Below are 20,467 nucleotides of genomic sequence, written 5' to 3' on the forward strand. Positions count from 1 at the left end.
GGAGAATCGTACAGTACGTCATGGCGACGCTTGCTAGATGTCCCAAACCAGTGTTTTCATCGCTCAGCCAGGGCGAAATGCCATCTCATATTGCAACGAGAACATGTGAGCAGTTTTACGGCAGACTTGGCAATGCCGGTGTGGTCGCATGGGACCTGTGGAAGACTCTCCCTTGCGTGAACCGTTGACGAATTGGGGGGAGTAGCGCGAATGTGGGGGACTTGGTGAAAAGTGTGAGGAGGGGGGGGCATCTCTTACCGTCCACCAGCGTTGTTTTCAAGCGAGATTGGCAGGGGGGCTACGCACACATATCTCGTGGCGCTCGCACAGGACGCACAGCGCTCGTTCGGGACAGGCCCGGGGGCGGGGGCGGCGGCCGCCAAGTGCGGCGAAGGGCTTGGCGGGTGTGTAGTGCATACAGTATATCTTATACAAGTGCAGCAGGTATGCAGTGTTAGAGGCGAAACGAAATGGATTCTAGAGACAAGTTCCTCCGAAGGGTACTGAATATTAAAGTGTATCGGAAGAGAAAGGTTCTTCCACCAATAGTCCACGACGACGTTACTACCAAACAATTCCAGCCAATGGTCACAACAAGTCAGTAGGAAAAAAAATTCCATTCCGAACAAGACAAACGTAGGGCCCAGTTCTTCTTTTGGGCGGTTCGGTCGGAGAGAGAGAGAGAGATAAGCATTGAGCGCACACACGATCACCCCGCGGCGAGCCTATCTACACAAGCACCATGTCAGAGGAAGAGGCAGACTGCTGTCCGCTGTGCATGGAAGAACTCGACCTTACAGACAAGACCTTTGACGCATGTCGGTGTGGCTACCAAGTAGGTTGACCGCGTGCCGACACGCTGTTCGTGGTCGACGCTGAACGGCCTTGTGTGCAGGTGTGTTTGTGGTGCTGGCATCAAATTAAGAACGAGTACAACGGGCTTTGTCCAGCCTGTCGGGCGCCGTACTCGGAACTCGCCAAGTCCAAGGGGAACGTCGACAGAGAAGAGTACGTGGCCGCGACGGTCCCGCGTCGGTGTGTCCAACGATCGTCGTGTAGTGTGGTGCGGCGTACGAAACAGAGAAAACAAAAGGAGAAGATTGAAAAGAAAGCTGTCGCGCCGCCGAAAGCTGCCCCGATCAACCGCAAGAGTCTTGTCAACGTGCGCGTCATGCAGAGGAACCTCGTGTACGTCATAGGACTACCCGTGCATTACGCCGACGAAGAGGTACATCTTGCTGTCCCGGCGGCGGACGCAGCGTGATATCGTGTCTACTCGTAGATGCTCCGGTCCAAAGATTGCTTTGGGCAGTACGGTCGCATCGTCAAGGCCGTCGTGAACAAATCTCATCTAAACACAGACCGGAACAACGCGACCGCGAGCGCGTATATTACATTTGCACACAAGGCCGACGCTCAGAACTGCATCGACCTCATTGACGGCTACGTGTTGGACGGGTCGTTGCTTCGGTACCCGTCGCCTCCCGATGGCGTGTTTGGCTCACCCACGTCGTCAGGGCGTCATTTGGCACAACCAAGTACTGCAACTTTTTCCTGCGCAACTTGTCGTGTAACAATCCCGAGTGCCTGTACCTGCACGAGCTCGGCGAAACAGACGACAGCTTTACGAAGGAGGAGATGCAAACAGGTTGGGCACGAGTGGAAAATCGCACCAACTCGATGGACAGCTCACAGCCAATGTGTCGTAGCGGGCAAGGGCTGCTTTCGCGAGATAGGACTATACGAAGACCGACGAGGCAACGCGTTTCCCCATCTTACACCGGCCATGCGCGAAGCCCAAGTAGTCGACGGCAAGGCCCCCCAGGCTCGACCGACGGCCGTGGCATCGGACGCCCAACGTAAAGCACAGAGCGCGGCGGCCATTTCCAAGCTCAAACTACACACAGAACAAGACTCCAAGCCCCGACCAAAGCAGCACGACTACGCAGCAGCTCCTGCACCCGTGCCGACGACTGCACCGACTTCATCCACATCGCCATCGAGCCCACACATTACACAGACCGAAGCACAGACAAAACCTGTGCTGTACGTTGATACGAGCAGCACTGGCAAGGCGCTGCCACCTGCCACAAGCCCTACCGCTGACGAGCCACTATGGGCACAGTCGTTCCCACGGGTGACCCAAGCGTCGAACGAGCCTTCACAGCGACCGATCCATCACGTGTTTAGTCCATTTGGCATGGGTTTTGACGGTGGAATCGGCCGTGTGCACCAGCAACAGCCGCCCCTGCAACCCCCGCAACATCACAGTGCGCCGCCACCTCCGCCATCCTCTGGGGACAAGACGGCCCACGTGTCTGCCTGGAGTTTCGACCCGCTCTTCTCGGACAGTCGCCAAGCCCCCGTGTCGCCCCTGCATCCGTCGCCGCCAGTGTTTGAATTTGCTGCCGTGGATTCTGCGTTCACCCCTCGCAACGAATCATCCGAAGCGCTGGCGGGACTCCTGGGGGTCCAGTTGAGCGCGAAGCCTCTGCTGACCGGAAGCATGATGCCGCCGCCAACCAGCGCGATTGCCCCTCCGACTTCGGGGGGCAAGCGTGGGTCTCGCTTCAGTTTTGCCAACGCTGGAGGAAACGAACCCGCGCCGTCGTCGCAGCCGTCGCCCGTGATGGAAGATTACAACCCGTTTGGAGGCATGTACCGATCGCCGGAAAAAATGTTTGACGGCGCGGGGTCGGCAACGTCGTCGTCGGGGGCGTTTGCACTGTCGATGGGTCCTCCGGACGCATCTTTGTCTGGCATGGCGTTCCTGCAGCAGATGCTCCCGAACGTCAACATTAGCTATGGCCGCGAACCCACCGAGCAGCACATGCACCGACCGGCGTACACGCACTCGTTTGAACAAAAGAGTTCGTGGACGAATGGGCTGGACAGTTCGCGCACCGACAACCCGTTCTGGTCGCAAGGCAGTTCGTTGGATGCGCCGCCGCCGTCGTCGTACGCGTTTCACGACCCAGCAATCGTCCACGGTGGTGGCAGTGTCTTTGGCGGGAGCGCATTTTACCAGGACGACGCGGCGGTGCAACAGCAGAAGAAGCCGTTTGGTCGATCGTTTGCCGCCAGTCCACAGCACCACATGAACACGGGGCGCAGTTAAAACAAAATCGACTGGTTTGACTTAGCTGTGCAATCAACACTAGTTGGCTGCCCCGTCGTCAGTCGGCTCGACGACAGGGTCCACATGGACTGGCCGCGGCGACAGCACGTTGATGACTTTGGTGGACGAGTACCCGAGCACGCGGCGGACCTTTGGGTACAACGACGAGAGCACGGGAATGCTCTCGACGACCGACTTGAGGTCCCAGTGGTCTGTGTGCGAGATGACCTGCACACCAGTGGTGGGGCATCGGTCGACGACGGGCAGGCGATCGCACCTGGTGGTTTTTCACGTGGAGAATCGTGAAAATGCGAATCGAGCAGCCAAAGTAGTGGGGAAACGGGCGAAATCGCCCCGACGCGACGCTGGCCCCGTGTGTTGTTAGCGTCGGCAAGACATGGGACACGTACCTATCGATGGTCAGGATGTCGCCGGCAAACGACGCGCGCAATGTCGTGGCGGTGTAGCTGTAAAAGATGGTTTTCAACGCGCGGAATTGCGCGGCGATCTTGTCGCGCCCGTGGACTAGACGTGCGTGAGACGGATGATGGCAACGACGGCGGCGACCTGTGACGATGGGATCGGAAAAGACCGCGTCAGGGTGGTAGTACGTGTCGACGATGGTGTCTGTGTCGAGTGTGCCGACGTCGTAGAGAGGCATGACCTTTTCGATCGCATCTGTGACGTTGTTCATGACCACTGGCGCGAACTGGCAAGTGTGATCTCGTTGGGGGGGTGATCCCGCCGTTAACCACATGCCGTTCATTGTCTCACACTCAACGGGCCAACCTCGACAAGTGGGGGGGCCGATCGAGGACGAGGTTGCGGGGGCGCGACCGGCGACGTGCACGGGCATTGAGTGGGGTGGCAGCCGTGTGGCCAAAGGGGAAAGGAAGGGGCGGCAGAATGTCGGGGAAGACGACGGCAGCGAGCACACTACCTGGTGAAGCACGCCATCCTCGAGTGCCAACGCATCGAAAGAACAACACGGTGTGTGCCACCCAAGCTAGAGTATGCTCTACGGACGGCGACAAAAACGCCAGCGGCAACGGCTTGGTTGTTTATGCCCGTCGGCAGAGGGGCAGGACGAATACACTGGGAATCGAGGGTTCATGTTGGGGAAAAGAGCACGGGCTACACGGCGGCCGCGCTGTCGTCCGTCTTGGACTCTTCCAGCTGCAACAACTCGGCGGGCATGGCCGGCAATGGCCTTGGCGACAAAATCTTGACCACCTTCGTGGACGAGTACCCGAGGACGCGGCGCATCTTGGGATATACCGACGAGATCACCGGCACGTTTTCCACGACGGACTGGACGTCCCAGAAGTCGGTGTGCTGGACGATCTGCATGCCAAGGCAACGTCATGGACGGCGACGGGTCGAGACGACGTGCTACCTTGACGTCTTTCACTTCGAGCACGGTAAACATGCGAAAGGAGCATCCAAAGTACTTGGGAAGGAACTTGAACGTCGCGGACAAGACACTGGTCATGACAGATCGTGGACGGGATGACGGTGGATGGAGCGCGCGACTTGCCTGTCTACGGTGAGGATGCGAGTGCCCGCGATGGAACGATGTAGGACGGAGGTGCCACAGCTTTGAAACACGTAGGGCAGGACGCGAAACTGCGCGGCAATGTTGTCGCGGCCATGGACTGGTGGGGTTTGAGGGGGAGAGCCTGAGCACTACAACAGCAACGAGATCGTACCTTTCACGATCGGGTCGGAAAAGACCGCGTCAGGGTGGTAGTGCGCGTCGACGATCGAGTCGATATCCTGTGTCTCCGAGTTGTACAGCGCCATGACGTTTGCGATCACGTCGAGAGCATTCATGGTCGTGTCGAGGTCGTGGCGCGCACTTTGTCGACCGTGGCAAGTTCAATTTCGCCACCGTTGGCCGTGGAACAGAAACCAATCAGAACAATTCCGTTGGATTTGGCGACAGGATGGCGGCGGCTGGGTCTCCAGTTGTGGTGCGCGAGGGCGCCGAGCCGTGGTGGAGGGCCAGTAGGTGTGCGAGCGCCACGTTGCGGTCGACCCTGGCGTCCTGGATGCGGCGAGCTCACCAGGCCGACCACGACCGCATAAAACGGCAACGTAACGGGCGGGAAATCCACATGGCCGCCCGATGTCGCTGCCGCCAACGACGAACGATGACTTGATGGAGGAGCTGTATCCGACGCGTGTAGCTCCCTGGCGCGTACAGGAAGCTGCCGCGGATGGGCCTGCCATCCCAAGACCTCTAGAGGACCTTGTTTGCGAAGAATGCGAGAAGCGGCAGGCTGTGTACAGATGCCTCGACTGCCGCGAAACCTTGTGCCACAACTGCGCCAACGCGATTCATATTGTACGTCCCCATACACATGACTTCACTCGAATCTCTCATTTGGGGGCACAGATCCAAGTGTACGCAAGCCATGCCATTCGCCACCTGCAGCAAGGGGACACTGGATTCGTCGCCGGTTCCCGGTCCGCGCCGCCATTCCATCTCACGCCGCCACCGACGCTGGCATCTCTACACATCCATTCGTTGCGGTGGGGCGATATCGTGACCTTTCGCGATCCCATGCTTGCCCGAGGGCTCCTCTTTGGCACCGTCGTCGAAGCCGACCAGCCGCGTCGCGGTGACCACCACAGCCAGTTCGTTCGAGTGTTGTGGATTCGGGGGGTCCTTCCACTGCCCAATGCGACGTACTTGGCTGTACTCACCCTTCCGCACGGCTTCTGGCCGATTCCGATCCAGAGCTACGTGAGCATGTACCATGCATACCGGGCTGCGGTCGCGGCCGAACGGCGGACGCGGAAGCTATGGCGGCGGGAAAAGTACGCTGGTCGACTGCGCGACTTGCGGCAACTCGTTCAGTTTCCGAGCGAAGCGCTCTTGCGGGAAATCTTGGCCGACATCCACGCTGCTTTAGACAACGTGATGGATGCACACATGGCACGCGACGACTTCTTGTCGCAAGTGAGCCACCCGCCCCTGAGCGTCGAAGGCGACGAAACCTTGTCGGTTGAATCCGATGCGCCATACCCGCCGACCCACCGCGTTCGGGTTGTGCTTGTCCCGGCAGAGTCGCTTCGTACACTCGACGCGTGTCGACAGCAGCACCTCCACAACGTCATTGGGCACATGGTGGACCTGTACATCGGCGCTGCGTGGAAGGCACTCGTGCGGAACATGACCGAGGTAAGTGTCACGCCATTGTCGAAGAGCGGCACCATGGGGTCGCGGTGGAGGGCTGCCGTGAGGCGAGTTGATATGCGGCAACGTTGTAGGCCCGACGGAGAGATCGCGACGCTGTCGAAAATGCAAACGCGGCGCATATTCAAGCGTGGTTTAGGCATATGTGGCGCCGGCAAGTTCAACGGCGCATGGCAGAAGGGCGGTCGAGGTACTCTTGGACTTCCTACTCGTTCCGCCGACCGATTCAACGCTATGTCAGTGGAATGGATGCAATCGAAGTGCTGCGGCGCGCACAGAGCCGTCGTGATGCAGTTCAAAAGATGGATGCCATTTGGGCTAAAACGCTCCGTCGACTCAAGTGGCGGGGCGTGCGGCGGTGGAAGGCTGTCACCGAAGCATTGCATGTACGTGTTGACAGTGTCGCTGCCGCCGCCGTCGTAACGAGTGACATGGTAGGAGTACATTGCCCCTCGGGACGCCCCGTGGCATCCAGGAATGGGTGTGCGGCTGCACAAGCTGCCTCGAGCATACGCGCACATGAAACCCGACGGTAGCCTGGCGGTCGAGGACATCACAAAGTACAAGCAATTTCGCCAAAACCACAGTGGCCCCACGGCGTCATCGTACTGGATTGTGCGAGGTACGGCGTCTCTGCATCAACGTTCTCTCATGCGCGATGGAATGGTAGAGCGCATCCTCTTGGGCTCGTACCCTTGTGGTCCAGCCTTTCCTGACAAGCGTGGGAAGCAGCGCGTCGCCGCCCGCTCGGACAGCATCACGTGCATGCTGCTCGAACAAATTGGGACGTTTGTGTGTCTCCTTGAAGACGCGGAAGTCCGGCACCTTGAGGCCGCGCTCCCGCCCGAAGACGTTGCACCCACCGACAGCCACACCAACCCCAACGACCCAACCGTGCCACCGTTTGCATTCAGCGCCATGCTCCAACTGCGCCATGCCAAGCTCCGCGCGGAACTCGAACACGCCGTCGTCGCGGCCGAAAAGTACATGAATATGGCGACCAAGACCTTGGACCAACTGCAACAACGAGGACCAGAAGTGGAGGATTTTGTCATGGATCTGAGTGTGAAAAAGAAAGCGCTGGCACAGAACAGCCTGACCCAAGCCGTCGCGACCCTCAAACAACTCCAGCCTCTACACATCCTACACATTCCCATCGCCCACAATCACGCCCCTCGTGAGCCCGACCTGCGCCGCCACCTGCAGCTCCTTGAAACACGCCTGCGCGGTACGTGAACGGATCGGCGTTTTTGTGGTCAACCTACGTTGTGTTGACTGTAGATGGAGAGAACTTGTACATTTTCAGTCGTGAAGGTCGCGGGCGAACGGGCCTGCTTGGAGCGCTCCTTCTTGGCCGTTTGTATGGCCTAAGCCCGATCCAAGCATTGGAGCGCCAGCAGCGTTGCCATGACTGCCAGCGCGCGGTCGCAGGCCTCTCGTCCACCCGATTGATCTCGTCGCCTGAAGCCCAGATGCAGATCCACATGGTGCATCAATTTCTCCGAACCAGGACCGACACCATCTACGCCAACGTAGTCACGACTGGCGAGGACGGCGCATATCGCGTCGTGCGAGCCCAGCGCCGCGGCCTGGGCGTCCAGAGCTACGTAACGAGCATGGGCTTCATGGTGGACGCATTTCCAAACGCGGACGCCATTGCAACTGAACACGATGCGGACGTTCGTGCGAACCGAGCTGCCAAGAAAGAAATTCGTGCCATGCAACTTCGGTGGCGACGGAGGCAGCAAGCGCAAGAAGCCGCCAAAATGGCCGCTCTCGACGCCGATGCCCGTCCTCCCGGCTTTGATGCAACCGCTTCCCCAAACGCTGACGTCGATTCCGTTGTTGCGGTCGTGCTGTCCTAGATGATCGAGTGGCTGGTCTCTTTGGCCAGCTGTCAAACCGATGCAGAATTTCCAGTGGCCGCAGCAGAAGACCATCCCAAGAGGGTGGCAGACGCACCGCCGATGGAACGCGGCGTCCTCCCGCAGGACAAGGCAGACCACGCACATGCAGAAAGCTAAACTAACCTATATTAATTCAAGACGCTGTCGATGAGGTCGACGTGAGACTGGTCGGGGAACTTGGGCAACGAGATGCCGCAGATCTTTTGAACGACACGCATGACCTGGCACGAGTACCCGAACTCGTTGTCGTACCAGACGTACAAGATGACCTTGTTGCCACGGACAATGGTGGCTTGGCCGTCCACGATACCGGCGGCGCGGTACCCGACAAAGTCGGACGATGCCGCTTCGTTCGAGTTGATAAAGTCGATTTGGTGCTGCAGAGGCGAGTTCAAGCTCAACTTGGCCGCGTACGCGTTGATGTCGGCCGCGGTGAACGCGCCGGCCTTTTCCGGGTTCAAGTGCAGCGTCATGATGGCCAAACTCACGTTGGGCGTTGGCACGCGGATCGAGTTGGCCGTCAGTTTGTTCTTCATCGTTGGCATCACGATTTCGACGGCGGCAGCAGCGCCCGTTTCGGTGATCACCATGTTCATGACAGCACTGCGACCACGGCGTTCCTTCATGTGGTAGTTGTCGATCAAGTTTTGGTCGTTCGTGAACGAGTGCACAGTCTCGATGTGGCCTTCGTCAATGCCGTACTTGTTGTCCAGCGCGAACAAGAGCGGCGCGATCGCGTTGGTAGTGCACGACGCGCATGAATAGATCTTGTTTTCGCTGTTGATCACGTGGTCGTTGACACCGGCGACAATCGTGGGGACCGAGTTGCCCTTGGGCGGGGCGGTCAGCACCACTTTGGACACACCAGGGCTCCGAAGATGGCGTCCCAAGCTCTCGGCGTCGCGCCAAATACCTGTGTTGTCAATCACGACGGCATCCTCAATCCCGTACGACGTGTAGTCGCATTTGTCCGGGCCGTCCGAGTAAATGACTTGGATCACGTTGCCGTTTGCAATGAACGCGTTCGCTTCTTCGTTGAATGAGATCGTGCCTTGGAACGAGCCGTGGACAGAGTCGCGGCGAAGCAAGCTGGCTCGCTTTTTCAAATCTTCCTTCGATCCCTTGCGGACGACAATAGCACGCAACATGAGCTTCGCACCGGACCCGGACTTTTCGATGAGAAGTCTCGCCAGGAGACGACCAATGCGACCAAAACCGTACAACACAATGTCGCGGGGCTTGGTCAACGCCAGAGCACGAGGCGACGTTTGAATGATCAATTGCTTCAACACACGCGCAACGTCATCCTTGGTGGGGGCCTTGGTGTTGGCACCACCACACACAAGCAAGTACGTGCGTCCCAAATCCAGTCGAGTCGCGCCCAACGAGTCGAGCTCTGTGATGACTTGGAGCACCGGGAGGGTATCAGTGGGCATCATTTCCTTGCCGACGTGCTTGCACACATACGAGTGGAGCTTAATGATGTCGATGCTGTTTTGGTGGACAAGGCCTTTGCCAAAAATCGTCGTGACAATATTCTTACGGCGGTACAGGTTGCCGATCAACGGCACCATAAGGTCGGCGGCTTCTTCTTGGGAGTTCCACGTTTGGATTTCATCCAAGCACAGAGCTGAAATCGCGACGGGGTCCATGATGCACCGAACGGTTGTCGGCAAAATGGAGAATGACCCGCGTCGATATATCTTTCGATGTGGTTGTCACCAAAATACTGTAGGGGCATGGGAGGGAAGGGGGGGTGAAAAACGAATTCTGATTTCTCTGCCACCGAAGAAGACGGAATTACTTCTTAGGGGGGGTGGGGGTCTTTGGATTTTTCATGGGGGGGCCATAAAAGATTGACTGCCAGTCGTCGAGTCGACACTGGTGGCCAAGGCGGATCGGCCCCAAAATGGCGCCTTTTGACCACGAAATCCTGGGTGGACCTGATTTCGAAGTGCTCCCGTGACGGCAGCCGTGTCACTGTCGAGTTGGGGTGGACGCTGGCAAATCACAGCGCGTGATGTCGACCAACCCACAGCAGCAATTCAGTTCCACGGTGGGAATGCGACCCTATGGGTCACCAATCCAGGACGGCGAAATGTGATCGAAGGACCACGATGTGCAGTTGGGTCCGTGCGTTGTACCTCGGCGACATGGCTTTCTACCCAACGGTTTGACGGTGTCATCGAGGTGCAAATCCGTGCGCGGACCAAGTCCGTGGGCCAACGACACCCTGGGGTTATTCCAGCGGATAGGCAGCGTTTATGTAATGCAGGCAGGTTGGAATAGAGCTGTGTCGTAAAAACCGTTTATTTTGATAAACTCCGAGAAGCATATCTGAAGGGTACTGCTGAATTAGATACTGGATAAAAATCAATGTATGCAACGTAGACAGTTCCTGTGATAAATCATACCAGGCTACCAGACACTCTCCGGTTTGTATCCGGAAATGCCAATACAAACGTTAGTATACTTTGGTGGCTGGTTGTGTGGTGCATTTGTGTTCACCGTTTCCTTCCCCAATGGCCCACGGACATCACGATCACGGCGAAGAAGGTACAGATGAGACTAGGGCGGGAGCGAGGCTTCATGGGAACTCAGGACGGTGCTCATGATGGATATACATGTGACGTAGCCTCGACAATTGCGTCGCGCCAAGCCCTCGCGGATGCCCGTGTTCCGATTGCGTACCGCGACCAGTGCGGGGGGATTTTGATTCCGTTGAACGAATGCCGCCGAGAAACAGCATTCGCGCCGTGGAAGTGCCAAGATCTTCGACATGCGTATGAAAAGTGCCAATACGACGAGTACGAACGAGCACATCACCTCTTCCTCATCGTGGTCTTACGTTTTGCCGTGTCGTCGTGTACAGATGGAAGAAGCGTTGCCAAATCCTTAAGGAAAGCAAGAAGGCTGCGAAGTAATGAAGCTTGTTATCTCTCTACTTTTCAAGTGGATGTATACATCGACATGTGATTTCGTTGAGCGAGCGCTCCAAGTTGGTTGTGCTCCACACTGATCTCTTTCAAGCAGCGCTACCGTCATACAAGCATGTCTGGAAATGCGCCACGGATACCCCACCCACTCGTGCTGCTTCCATACCCCTTTTCTCGTCAACTCGTTCTTCCTCAAAGCACAACTCTCCCCGAGGACGTTCAAACCTCCAGACCGTGGTGGCGTTGGTGCATAAAGGAGCACTCGTGGTTTTAAGCTTGCTGCACTGCAAGTGCTTTGGGAATGTACCAAAGAGCCCGTTCAAGGAGTGATCTCGTCAGCTTAGCACCAGGTAGGCCTGTTGGGCGACAGCGTGAACAACAGCCAGCACTTGTTTGTCGGAGTTCGCTTCAGACGGCGGTTCCCTCAGCACCAAGCCATGAGCCATATATCAGTATGAATTAGTCTAGAGGACGTCGCATTGCCCAACATGAAGGCTTGTACGGGATGGGCTTTTTGATGGAGACAAGCTCAAATGCTTTCCCCTCGGTAGCGGAGCCAGCTACGAACGCCGTCGCATCTGAATTTCGACAGATTGATTTGACATGGAAGGAATATCGCCCTTCGGACATGTTCACACTTTTGACACAAATTTTCACTTGATGTACGGATATACCATTGTATTGTACAAGCCCTGATAAGAACGATTTTGCTAGCGTGACCGAGCATCCGCATCTTGTCATTGCGCACACAAGGGCGGCGTCGTGTGCATCGTTTCCTGCAGGTTGGAGTCTTGTCGAGGAGTAAACTATAAGTGTGCATGTCACCAATCGTCCATCATGTCCTCTCGTCAGGAAAAGCGTCGTCAATACATCACTTCAATCGCACTTTCACGAACTATCTCGCTTAAGTCTCTTACGTACTTGCCGAAAATAGTCCAAAAAAAATTGTCCGACTGTGATGGTTTACTAGTAAGCCGGAGCACTTGACGGCTTCGGCCAAAAGCATGCCAGACACAGACGTCGTGAAGAGGTGTAGCAAGGGCCACCCCACAACTGAGGGCATCTCGTTTTCCAGCCTATGAGTGAACACGCCACAGCAGCACGACACTTTGTCGTTTCTCGTGGGGTGCGTGGGGACTATGAAGCCCACGCGTGCATGGTGGAGGTTGACTTCGCGCACCTCGTGGCCTTATAGTCGACTTGCTGTTTCCGGCAGAGATCCATCCTATTTTCTCGTGTTTGTCTCAACGGTATATGAATACCTAGCACGCTCTCGAGCAACGTCCCAGTCGGAGCCCCACCCCCCGGGCCAAGTGCATCTTGCCGCTGTCAAAAGCTCCATCCACTCATCGAGAGTCCGTGTAGCGCCAGCGCAGACAATGTCCCACACCCGTTGATGGAACTCTGAAGATTGCATTGGAGTTCCCTTGTGTTTTTTTCCCGCAACAATGTCCATACAAATTTCAAGTATATGCACGTGGGTGCAGTTTTTTCTATACAAATTTCAACATAACTTGGTCAGGTGGTTTGTGTGAAACGCCCCATCCCGCTCTGCATTCTGCAAATTCATTCGACGGCCGCGCACGACCATGATGGAGGGAGTCCACCAGGAAGAGACCCTCCTCCCGACGCAACAAGTCATCGTACTTGAGGTGGAAGGCATGATGTGCATGAAGAACTGCGGCACGACGGTGCAGAATGCTCTCAAAAATGTGGACGGCGTCGAATCCGCCGTCGTCAACTACACGGAACACATTGCCACCGTCATGGTTCTCCCGTATTTTTCGATCGACCCGAGCGAACTCATCGACGTATTGGACATGGTGGGATTTGAAGCGAGATATCGATCCCCTCACGATATCCAGCCACGGAATGTCATCCGACTCGGGATTGACGGCATGATGTGTATGAAGAATTGCGGAACGACTGTCCAAAACGCACTTCGCCTGCAGGAAGGTGTCCAATCTGCTTTTGTTGACTACGACAAGTCGATGGCGACGATTACCATCGACCCAGAACACATTGGAATCGTCACGGAACAGGATTTGATCGACTCGGTGGAGTGCGTTGGATTTGACGCGTACGTATTCAACCATGGAGAACGATGTCGGAGACGCCTGGCGGCCAAGGCTAAGGCCGCTCTAGTGGATGAAGAAAGGCATAGCACCACGATCGAAATCGCAGAGACATCGCATCCTCGAGCATTTTTCAAAGTCGATGGCATGAGTTGCGCCGCTTGTGTAAAAGCCATCGAAGACGTGTTGCGGCACAAAACAGGCATCGTGAACTGCCGAGTGGGACTCATCAGCGCCAAGGCCGAAGTCGCATTCGACAAAGCCATCATCCACCGCGACGAAGGGGTTATCATCGGTGACTACATCCGTGGAGCCGGGTACGGTGCCACCTACATCAACACAGTCGACGGCGACGACGACAGCTTCGAAGTTCAGTACGTTGTCGAGGGTTTAGATAGTCCCGTCGACGTGGATGGAGTGGAGAATGCTGTCAAGGCGCTGCCGGGAATCGTAAGCGTCTCCGTCAACGGTTCGATTGTGTCAGTGCACCTCAAGCAAATATCTGCGACTGGCCCCCGCACCGTGCTGGATGCAATCGCGACTGCTGGGTACAACGTGTCGGTGAAGGTGAAGAGCGTCGACCAAGGCGACATGGACGAAAGCGCCAAGTGGAAGCGGTTGCTACAGATTTGTCTGGTGTTTTCTCTCCCGGCGATGATTGTCCACATGGTCTTGGGTTGGATTCCCGCGTGCCGCATGTACCTCATGTCGAAGGTCGTGAACGCCCTCACGCTCAAGTGCCTTGTTATGTTTTTGCTGACGACGCCGGTCCAGTTTGGCATTGGGCTGCGATTCTATGTGGCGGCGTACAAGGGCTTGCAGCACGGGATGATGGGCATGGACTTTCTCATCGTCGTGGGCACGACGTCGTCGTACTTGTATAGCTTCATCACGATGGTCGGATGCATCGTGAACCCAACGTTCCATGGCCACCACTTTTTCGAGTCGTCTGCGATGCTGATCTCGTTCGTCACGATTGGCAAGTACTTGGAATCCAAGGCGAAGAATGACACAGCGCAGAGTCTCGGCGTGTTGGTCAACATGCAGCCCAAACATGCGCTGTTGATCGAGTCCATGGAGGCGGCAGGAGACGGGCCGGCGGTCGCCCCGAAAGACCGCAGTATTCCAATTGAACTTGTCCAACGCGGCGACAAACTCCGGTTGCTCCCGGGGTCCCGGATCCCGACCGATGGCGTTGTCGTGCAGGGCCAGAGTTCATGCGATGAGAGCATGTTGACGGGGGAATCTATGCCCGTGACCAAGTCAGTTGGCGATGTTGTGTTTGGGTCGACAGTCAACCAGAGCGGGTTGTTGGTGATGGAGTCGACGTGCGTCGGTGGCCAGAACACGCTCAGCCAGATCTGTGCACTCATTGAGAACGCCCAGATGGACAAGGCTCCAATCCAGGCGGTTGCGGACAAGTTTGCGTCGTGGTTTGCGCCGTTTGTGATAGTCGTGGCACTCATCACGTTTCTTACGTGGTACGTGCTGCTGTCGATGAACGTCATCCCAGTCGAATGGAAGGAAGCGATGGGCATCGCGAACGCTGACCACAAAGACGATTTGTTCATTTCGGTCCTGTTTGGCATCTCGACCGTTGTGATTTCGTGTCCGTGTGCGCTGGGCCTGGCCACCCCTACCGCCGTGACGGTTGGGACCGGCGTCGGGTCCAAGTATGGCATTTTGATCAAAGGTGGGCGCGCGCTTGAGACTGCGCGGTCCGCGGATGTCGTTGTGTTTGACAAGACTGGCACATTGACCGTGGGCCATCCCTCGATGACGGAAGTCGTCGTGCCTGAAGGTGGGGCTGCCACCGCTCGCGACGTGCTGTATTACGCCGCGTGCGTGGAAACACAGAGCGAGCATGTGCTGGGCAAGGCGATTGTTCTTGCTGCGTCGGAGCAAGAACAGCTCCAGCTCCACGAACCGACCAACTTTCACGTGGTGCCGGGTCGCGGGCTCAAAGCGACCGTGCCCCATCGACATCTATCTAATGCCACGATTAAAGTCGCGGTCGGTAATTCGGTGTGGCTTGAAGAACAAGCGATTGCAATCCCATCAAAGATGGAAGCGCACATGTGGGAGCTCGAAAACGAAGGCAAAACCGTCGTGTGCGTTGTGCTCGACAATGAATTTGCTGGCCTGATTGCGCTGGCCGACACGGCCCGCCCAGAGGCGGCCGAAACCATCGCGCAACTCAAGCGGATGGGCACGAAGATTTGGCTCATCACTGGAGACAATGCGCGGACGGCAACAGCGGTCGCGCGGCAAATGGGCATTGAAAATGTCAAGGCGGTCGCGCTGCCCGGCCAAAAGGTCGAGCAAATCAAGATAATTCAATCGCAGACGAACGAACGCACGGGGAAACCGCACGTTGTTGTCATGGTCGGTGATGGCATCAATGATGCACCTGCGCTGGCGCAGGCCAATGTGGGCCTTGCGGTTGGTGCTGGGACGGAAATTGCGCTCGCTCAAGCTGACATGGTGCTTGTAAAGTCCAACTTGCGTGATGTCGTGACCGCGCTCGACTTGTCTCGCGTGATTTTCCAACGCATCAAGATCAACCTGTTTGCGTCCATGATCTACAACCTACTGAGCATTCCGTTGGCGTCGGGGGTGTTTTTCCCGCTCTTCCACCGAATGCTGCCCCCGGCGTGTGCTGGGATTGCGATGGCGCTGTCGTCGATTTCTGTGATTTCGTCGTCGCTCATGTTGAAACGATACACGCCCCCCGTGTTTACCGATTCGTTTTCACTCAAGACACACGTCGGCGGGCGACCTCCCACCACAGTTGGACCGCGCAAGCTCCTTGACCTTGGCAAGATTCGCAACCGGCCGTACCATCCCGTTGACGTCCAAGAAAGCTAGGTATCCCCCTATTTCTTAATTTATTGCCCTGTTTTGTCTTGTGGTTCCCCTTCGTCGGAAGTGGACGGCGCGTACAAACCACACAATCCATCGTGTGGACGCCAGCGACAAGGCCCATCATTCGTCGAGGGGAGTGATGGTCCGTGTTGCGGAACAGGTCGGAACATTCCTTGGAGACCGACCAGGAAAGGCATTTTGCATATTCGTCGCGGATGGCGACATCCATCCAAGAGATTTTCGACCCATCGCACTTTTTGGACTTGACGTCCACGTTGCGCCGAGGCGATCCAATTGGGACGAATCAAATCGGAACGCGAGCGCATGCCACGGCGTCGGGCGACCTGCCAAAGGAAGACACTCGCTTTTGGGTCGTTCAACATGGCAACTGCATTGTCGCCGTTGCGATGTGGACATCCCTCACTGGCATCTACCTCAGTCCAACGTTCAGTCCATCGGATGCCGCCACGTTGGGCAGGATCGTGTCGGAAGTTGCCATCAACCAGCTACCACAAGCAAGTGGACCTGCCGCATCCATCCATTCTTTCAACGAAGGCTACTGCAAGGCGCAAAGTCCAGCACTGACGCCCCAATGGAAGGAAACACTGCTGGTGTACGTGCTGAAAACCCTCAAGTCCAATCCTGCCAACGGTTCGCTGCTTCAAGCCACGGACGCTGACAGCGACCTTCTCAAAGCATGGATTGTGCAATTCTGTGATGCGCTGCATTATCCCGTTGAGATGGCCGAGCCATTCCACAGGCGGAGCATGGAGCGCAAGTCGCTACACGTGTGGCACGTGGACGGGTCCATTGTTGGCTTTGTGGGGTACCACCCGCCTGTCGTCCACGACGGCGAGACGATTTTCCGCATCGGTCCCGTCTACGTCACGCCTCAAGAGCGGCGCAAGGGCTATTCCAGCGCCATGACTGCGGCCCTGAGCCAGTATTTGCAAGATGGGTGCCACATACCGTCGCGCGTGATGCTCTTTGCCGACGCCATGAACCCTGCGTCCAACAAGGCGTACCAAAATGTAGGGTTTGTGCAGCACAGTGAAGTTGGAGTGTACACGTTTGTCAAATAAGGAGCTCGTGATCGAATAATACGCATCGTGTCAGTACATATCGGAGAGAAATAGCTGCTGCCACAACGAAAACCAGACTCACCCCCAACATTGTCGCCAACCGGTGCTGGAGCATCGAGTCTGTTCGTGGTTTCCCTGCGCCGAGAGGGCATCCCCTCCTCGTTCTTTCAACTTTCTGTCTGGGACCAGGGGGTGCTCGGCTATACATTGATATAGCGACGCTGCGCCGAATGTCAAGGGGGGAGGCACACGTTGTCGACGAAGAGCGAAATTCGCGCGTGAGGATGCGAGGGTTCCATGGCGCTGCCGCATGTAATGCGCCAAATCTCCATCGGAAGGTCAGGCACATGCATTCTTGGGTGAGTGCACCTGTGATCTGATGGGTATTTGTCAATTCAACAGGTTCATCGCCAGCATGTTCATCCAAGAGATCGACAACGCGGCCGACTTTGCTGCGCTGACGTCGTCGTTGCTCGAAGCCGACCCGTTTGGCATTCTTTTGACGCTGGACGACTATTTCGCGGCGAAGCACGTGCCCACGCAGTGCTACGTCGGCACGATTTCCACCAGATCGTACGCTGTCGTGTCGCCGAAACGTGTTGCCATCAGTCGTTTGATGTCGACACTAGAAGCGGAGTCGCTTGGCAAGAGCTTGTCACGAGTGGCTTCGCTCGCGACGCTGTCGCGCATACAAGGACCACTCGCTGCCTCCCTCGCCTTTGCGCGTGGGTATTGCCAGCACCGACCAAACATCGAGTTTCGCCCAACGGCCACGATGCTCATGTATTACTTGGACACATCTCCGCGCGTCCCGCAGCATGTTCGGGGCACATTGCGCGCGGCAAATGCTTTGTTGGACTACGAATTGCTCGTCGAATGGTGTACCCATGCCTTGGACTCCCTCGGCGAATCCTCCGTCAACATACAAGAACACGTCACCAGGGGCTTGGAGCACAAAACGCTGTTTCTCTGGGATATCAATGGCTACCCTGTGGGGTTTATTGACCACACGTTGCCAACTCAAGTAGGTGGTGGCCATCGGTTCGTGATAAAGGTCCGTCTTGTGTATATCGTTTCGTCAGCACAACGGCATGGGTATGGCACTGCGATGCTTGCGTCCTTGTGCCACCACTTGCAGGACTCGATCAAGGCTTCGTCATGCCGAGTCGTTGTCAACGTCGATCAAGAGTGTCTTGCTGCGAACAAAGCGATTCGAAACGCCGGTTTTGCCTTGCATGACCACGTCACGATCACAGCCGACCGCGTCAAATCAACAACCCCTTGATCTATATCTACATGTCGTCTCCACCCTTGCCTTCTTCAACAACGTCACAATGCCTGTGCATGCCTCCAGACTCGGACGCGGCCTTCGTCGTCCGCGTGCTTCGCGCCCCTTCGTCCACATTGATCTTCCCGCGTAAGCACAAATCCACATACATTCCATGGTGTGCAGCCAATAAGAGCGCCGGAGAGAGACCAGCACTCATCGCCCTGTAATGAAGAAGGTTCCTGGCGTCTTCCTCGATTCAGTAGCAAAAAGATGTGGTCGATGTGGCGGCGCGTACGCCTTGTGCACGTCAACGTGCGAAGCGGAACCTGCCCCAGCCTGTGCACTTTGTCGACTTCTGTCGACGTCAGTTCTCAAGCAAGCATGACCGCAACAAGCCCAACCATCCAAGCAATTCTTGACGCACAAGCATTCCTCGACCGCACGCTGTCGTTGCGCCGGCACGATCCAATCGGTACCAACCAAATTGCGAGCATCGCGATTGCCATTGCGACGGGCGCGCGATCCCCTGACGGAATTCAATTCTTTGTGGTTGGTGCCGTCGATGACACCCGTGAATGCAACGTTGTGAAGGCGTTTGCAATGTACAGCACGTCCCGTGGGGTGTTTTTAAGCCCCGCCATGACCCCCGACGAAGCCTCTGCGGTGGGCGAACATGTCGCAATCACGGTGGAGCCGTTGCTGTTCGAAGTCACTGGTTCCAATGCTGCTACGACAGCGTTTAATGCTGCGTATTGCCGCAATCGACGCTCGTTGACCACTCCAGTTTGGCAGGAAAATTTGCTGTTGTATGTCCTGGGGACGCTGCGACTTCCTTTGTCCGTGGCAGGCACGATGCGCGTTGCAAGTGCGGAACACGACTCGGATCTTGTCACCGCCTGGTCGACTGAGTTCTTTGAATACATCGGAGCCCCTGCGCAAGATGCCGTTCCTTTTGCAGCCGCCGGACTGAGGCGCCAAGCAATCTTCCTATGGGAGGTAGAGGGGAAGCCAGTAGGCTTTGCCGGATTTGCCCCCCCCGTCACAGTCGAAGGCGAAACCGTGTACCGCATCGGCCCTGTGTTTGTATCATCGACGGAGCGACGCAAGGGGTATGCGTCAGGTCTGACGGCAGCTCTGAGCCAGCACTTGCAAGCGATGAATTCGTCTCGAAGCTCGCGCGTGTGCCTTTTCGCCGATGCTGCCAACCCAGCCTCGAACAAGGCATACCAGAACGTCGGGTTTGAGTTGCACAGCCAATCTGTCGCGTATTCTTTTAAGACCACTGCAGGCGCCACGACGTAGGTTGTTCGAGTCGATAGGAAGCAAGGAAAGCTCTAATGCAGTCGTCCTTGCAAATTGTTGGCAAATAGATCGCAGTCATGCTCGTGACCATGGGCAGCCATTGTCCGTGGGATTCGTCATCTGCCATGTCGGTCGAGATGACCATGCCGACGCCTCCATTCGATTGGCATCCAGAACAAGTCCCGACACCTCTTTCGGGTTTGTGTGTCCAGCCTATGCGTTCGCGTTTCGACAGCAGAGTGAGCCCTAGCGGCCATCCTCCGTCGAGTTGGAATTCCCCTCGCCCCTTTGCATGAGTCAAGATGGCCATATCGTCGATGTACTCGCATGGCGACGTCTTGATTTGAAGCAGAAATGAAATCCCAGTGCGCAATCGTCCAAACCGATATTTCCACGAGATTCTCCCGACCTCATCTCGTGCCGATCTGTGCATGCCTCACACCAATCGACTCGTAAGCTAAAGGACGCACAAGAGGAAGCACGAGCCGCATCAACAGCATGACCCACACACACGCCACGCGAGGGTTCTTGTGGCTGTGGGCACGGAATTCCAGCCGTGTTCCATCGTGTTATACAATGTCGACTCGCCAAAGAACAAGGGGGAAACACTCGACAAATCGCCATGATTCCATCCGCCCAGTCGCCTTCCTTGACCTGACGTTGTCGCTGCGACGGCTCGACCCCGTTGGAACAAACCAAATTGCCAACAT

The 20,467-nt window shown here is 56.5% G+C and overlaps 10 protein-coding genes across 10 annotated transcripts; 7 read left to right on the forward strand and 3 right to left on the reverse strand.

Annotated features, from left to right (window-relative positions):
- Positions 1–609: 609 nt before the first annotated feature.
- H310_01525 (hypothetical protein) lies at positions 610–3,372 on the forward strand. Its single transcript, XM_008864648.1, has 6 exons — positions 610–835; positions 896–1,008; positions 1,060–1,228; positions 1,283–1,470; positions 1,518–1,648; positions 1,710–3,372. Exons 1-6 carry the CDS (start codon positions 743–745, stop codon positions 3,116–3,118), a joined length of 2,103 nt encoding a protein of 700 aa, XP_008862870.1. The 5' UTR covers positions 610–742; the 3' UTR covers positions 3,119–3,372.
- H310_01526 (hypothetical protein) lies at positions 3,158–3,812 on the reverse strand (the record flags this gene model as incomplete). The annotated part of the gene is made up of 4 exons (XM_008864649.1): positions 3,158–3,346; positions 3,396–3,483; positions 3,529–3,643; positions 3,686–3,812. The coding sequence occupies 4 exons, from the start codon at positions 3,810–3,812 to the stop codon at positions 3,158–3,160; spliced, it is 519 nt and encodes a 172-aa protein (XP_008862871.1).
- Positions 3,813–4,214: 402 nt separating this feature from the next.
- On the reverse strand, positions 4,215–5,216 carry H310_01527 (hypothetical protein). Its single transcript, XM_008864650.1, has 4 exons — positions 4,828–5,216; positions 4,656–4,773; positions 4,515–4,602; positions 4,215–4,462 (listed from the first exon to the last, which is right to left on the reverse strand). The coding sequence occupies exons 1-4, from the start codon at positions 4,949–4,951 to the stop codon at positions 4,253–4,255; spliced, it is 540 nt and encodes a 179-aa protein (XP_008862872.1). The 5' UTR covers positions 4,952–5,216; the 3' UTR covers positions 4,215–4,252.
- H310_01528 (hypothetical protein) lies at positions 5,214–9,923 on the forward strand. The gene is made up of 7 exons (XM_008864651.1): positions 5,214–5,465; positions 5,517–6,305; positions 6,395–6,510; positions 6,562–6,706; positions 6,759–6,942; positions 6,991–7,548; positions 7,602–9,923. The coding sequence occupies exons 1-7, from the start codon at positions 5,247–5,249 to the stop codon at positions 8,183–8,185; spliced, it is 2,595 nt and encodes an 864-aa protein (XP_008862873.1). The 5' UTR covers positions 5,214–5,246; the 3' UTR covers positions 8,186–9,923.
- Positions 8,332–9,899, reverse strand: H310_01529 (glyceraldehyde-3-phosphate dehydrogenase, type I). The gene has a single exon (XM_008864652.1). The coding sequence runs from the start codon at positions 9,877–9,879 to the stop codon at positions 8,356–8,358; it is 1,524 nt and encodes a 507-aa protein (XP_008862874.1). The 5' UTR covers positions 9,880–9,899; the 3' UTR covers positions 8,332–8,355.
- A 784-nt stretch (positions 9,924–10,707) lies between the features above and the next one.
- On the forward strand, positions 10,708–11,526 carry H310_01530 (hypothetical protein). The gene is made up of 3 exons (XM_008864653.1): positions 10,708–10,783; positions 10,863–11,034; positions 11,100–11,526. The coding sequence occupies exons 1-3, from the start codon at positions 10,750–10,752 to the stop codon at positions 11,149–11,151; spliced, it is 258 nt and encodes an 85-aa protein (XP_008862875.1). The 5' UTR covers positions 10,708–10,749; the 3' UTR covers positions 11,152–11,526.
- A 1,206-nt stretch (positions 11,527–12,732) lies between these two features.
- On the forward strand, positions 12,733–16,149 carry H310_01531 (hypothetical protein). The gene has a single exon (XM_008864654.1). It carries the CDS (start codon positions 12,753–12,755, stop codon positions 16,104–16,106), a length of 3,354 nt encoding a protein of 1,117 aa, XP_008862876.1. The 5' UTR covers positions 12,733–12,752; the 3' UTR covers positions 16,107–16,149.
- Positions 16,150–16,318: 169 nt separating this feature from the next.
- H310_01532 (hypothetical protein) lies at positions 16,319–17,185 on the forward strand (the record flags this gene model as incomplete). The annotated part of the gene is made up of 1 exon (XM_008864655.1): positions 16,319–17,185. The coding sequence occupies one exon, from the start codon at positions 16,319–16,321 to the stop codon at positions 17,183–17,185; it is 867 nt and encodes a 288-aa protein (XP_008862877.1).
- Positions 17,186–17,600: 415 nt separating this feature from the next.
- On the forward strand, positions 17,601–18,610 carry H310_01533 (hypothetical protein; the record flags this gene model as incomplete). Its single annotated transcript, XM_008864656.1, has 1 exon — positions 17,601–18,610. The coding sequence occupies one exon, from the start codon at positions 17,601–17,603 to the stop codon at positions 18,468–18,470; it is 870 nt and encodes a 289-aa protein (XP_008862878.1). The 3' UTR covers positions 18,471–18,610.
- A 129-nt stretch (positions 18,611–18,739) lies between these two features.
- Positions 18,740–19,844, forward strand: H310_01534 (hypothetical protein). Its single transcript, XM_008864657.1, has one exon. It carries the CDS (start codon positions 18,837–18,839, stop codon positions 19,755–19,757), a length of 921 nt encoding a protein of 306 aa, XP_008862879.1. The 5' UTR covers positions 18,740–18,836; the 3' UTR covers positions 19,758–19,844.
- Positions 19,845–20,467: the final 623 nt, after the last annotated feature.

The sequence above is a fragment of the Aphanomyces invadans genome (genome assembly GCF_000520115.1).
Source record: "Aphanomyces invadans strain NJM9701 unplaced genomic scaffold supercont1.2, whole genome shotgun sequence".
Taxonomy (NCBI): domain Eukaryota; phylum Oomycota; class Saprolegniomycetes; order Saprolegniales; family Verrucalvaceae; genus Aphanomyces; species Aphanomyces invadans.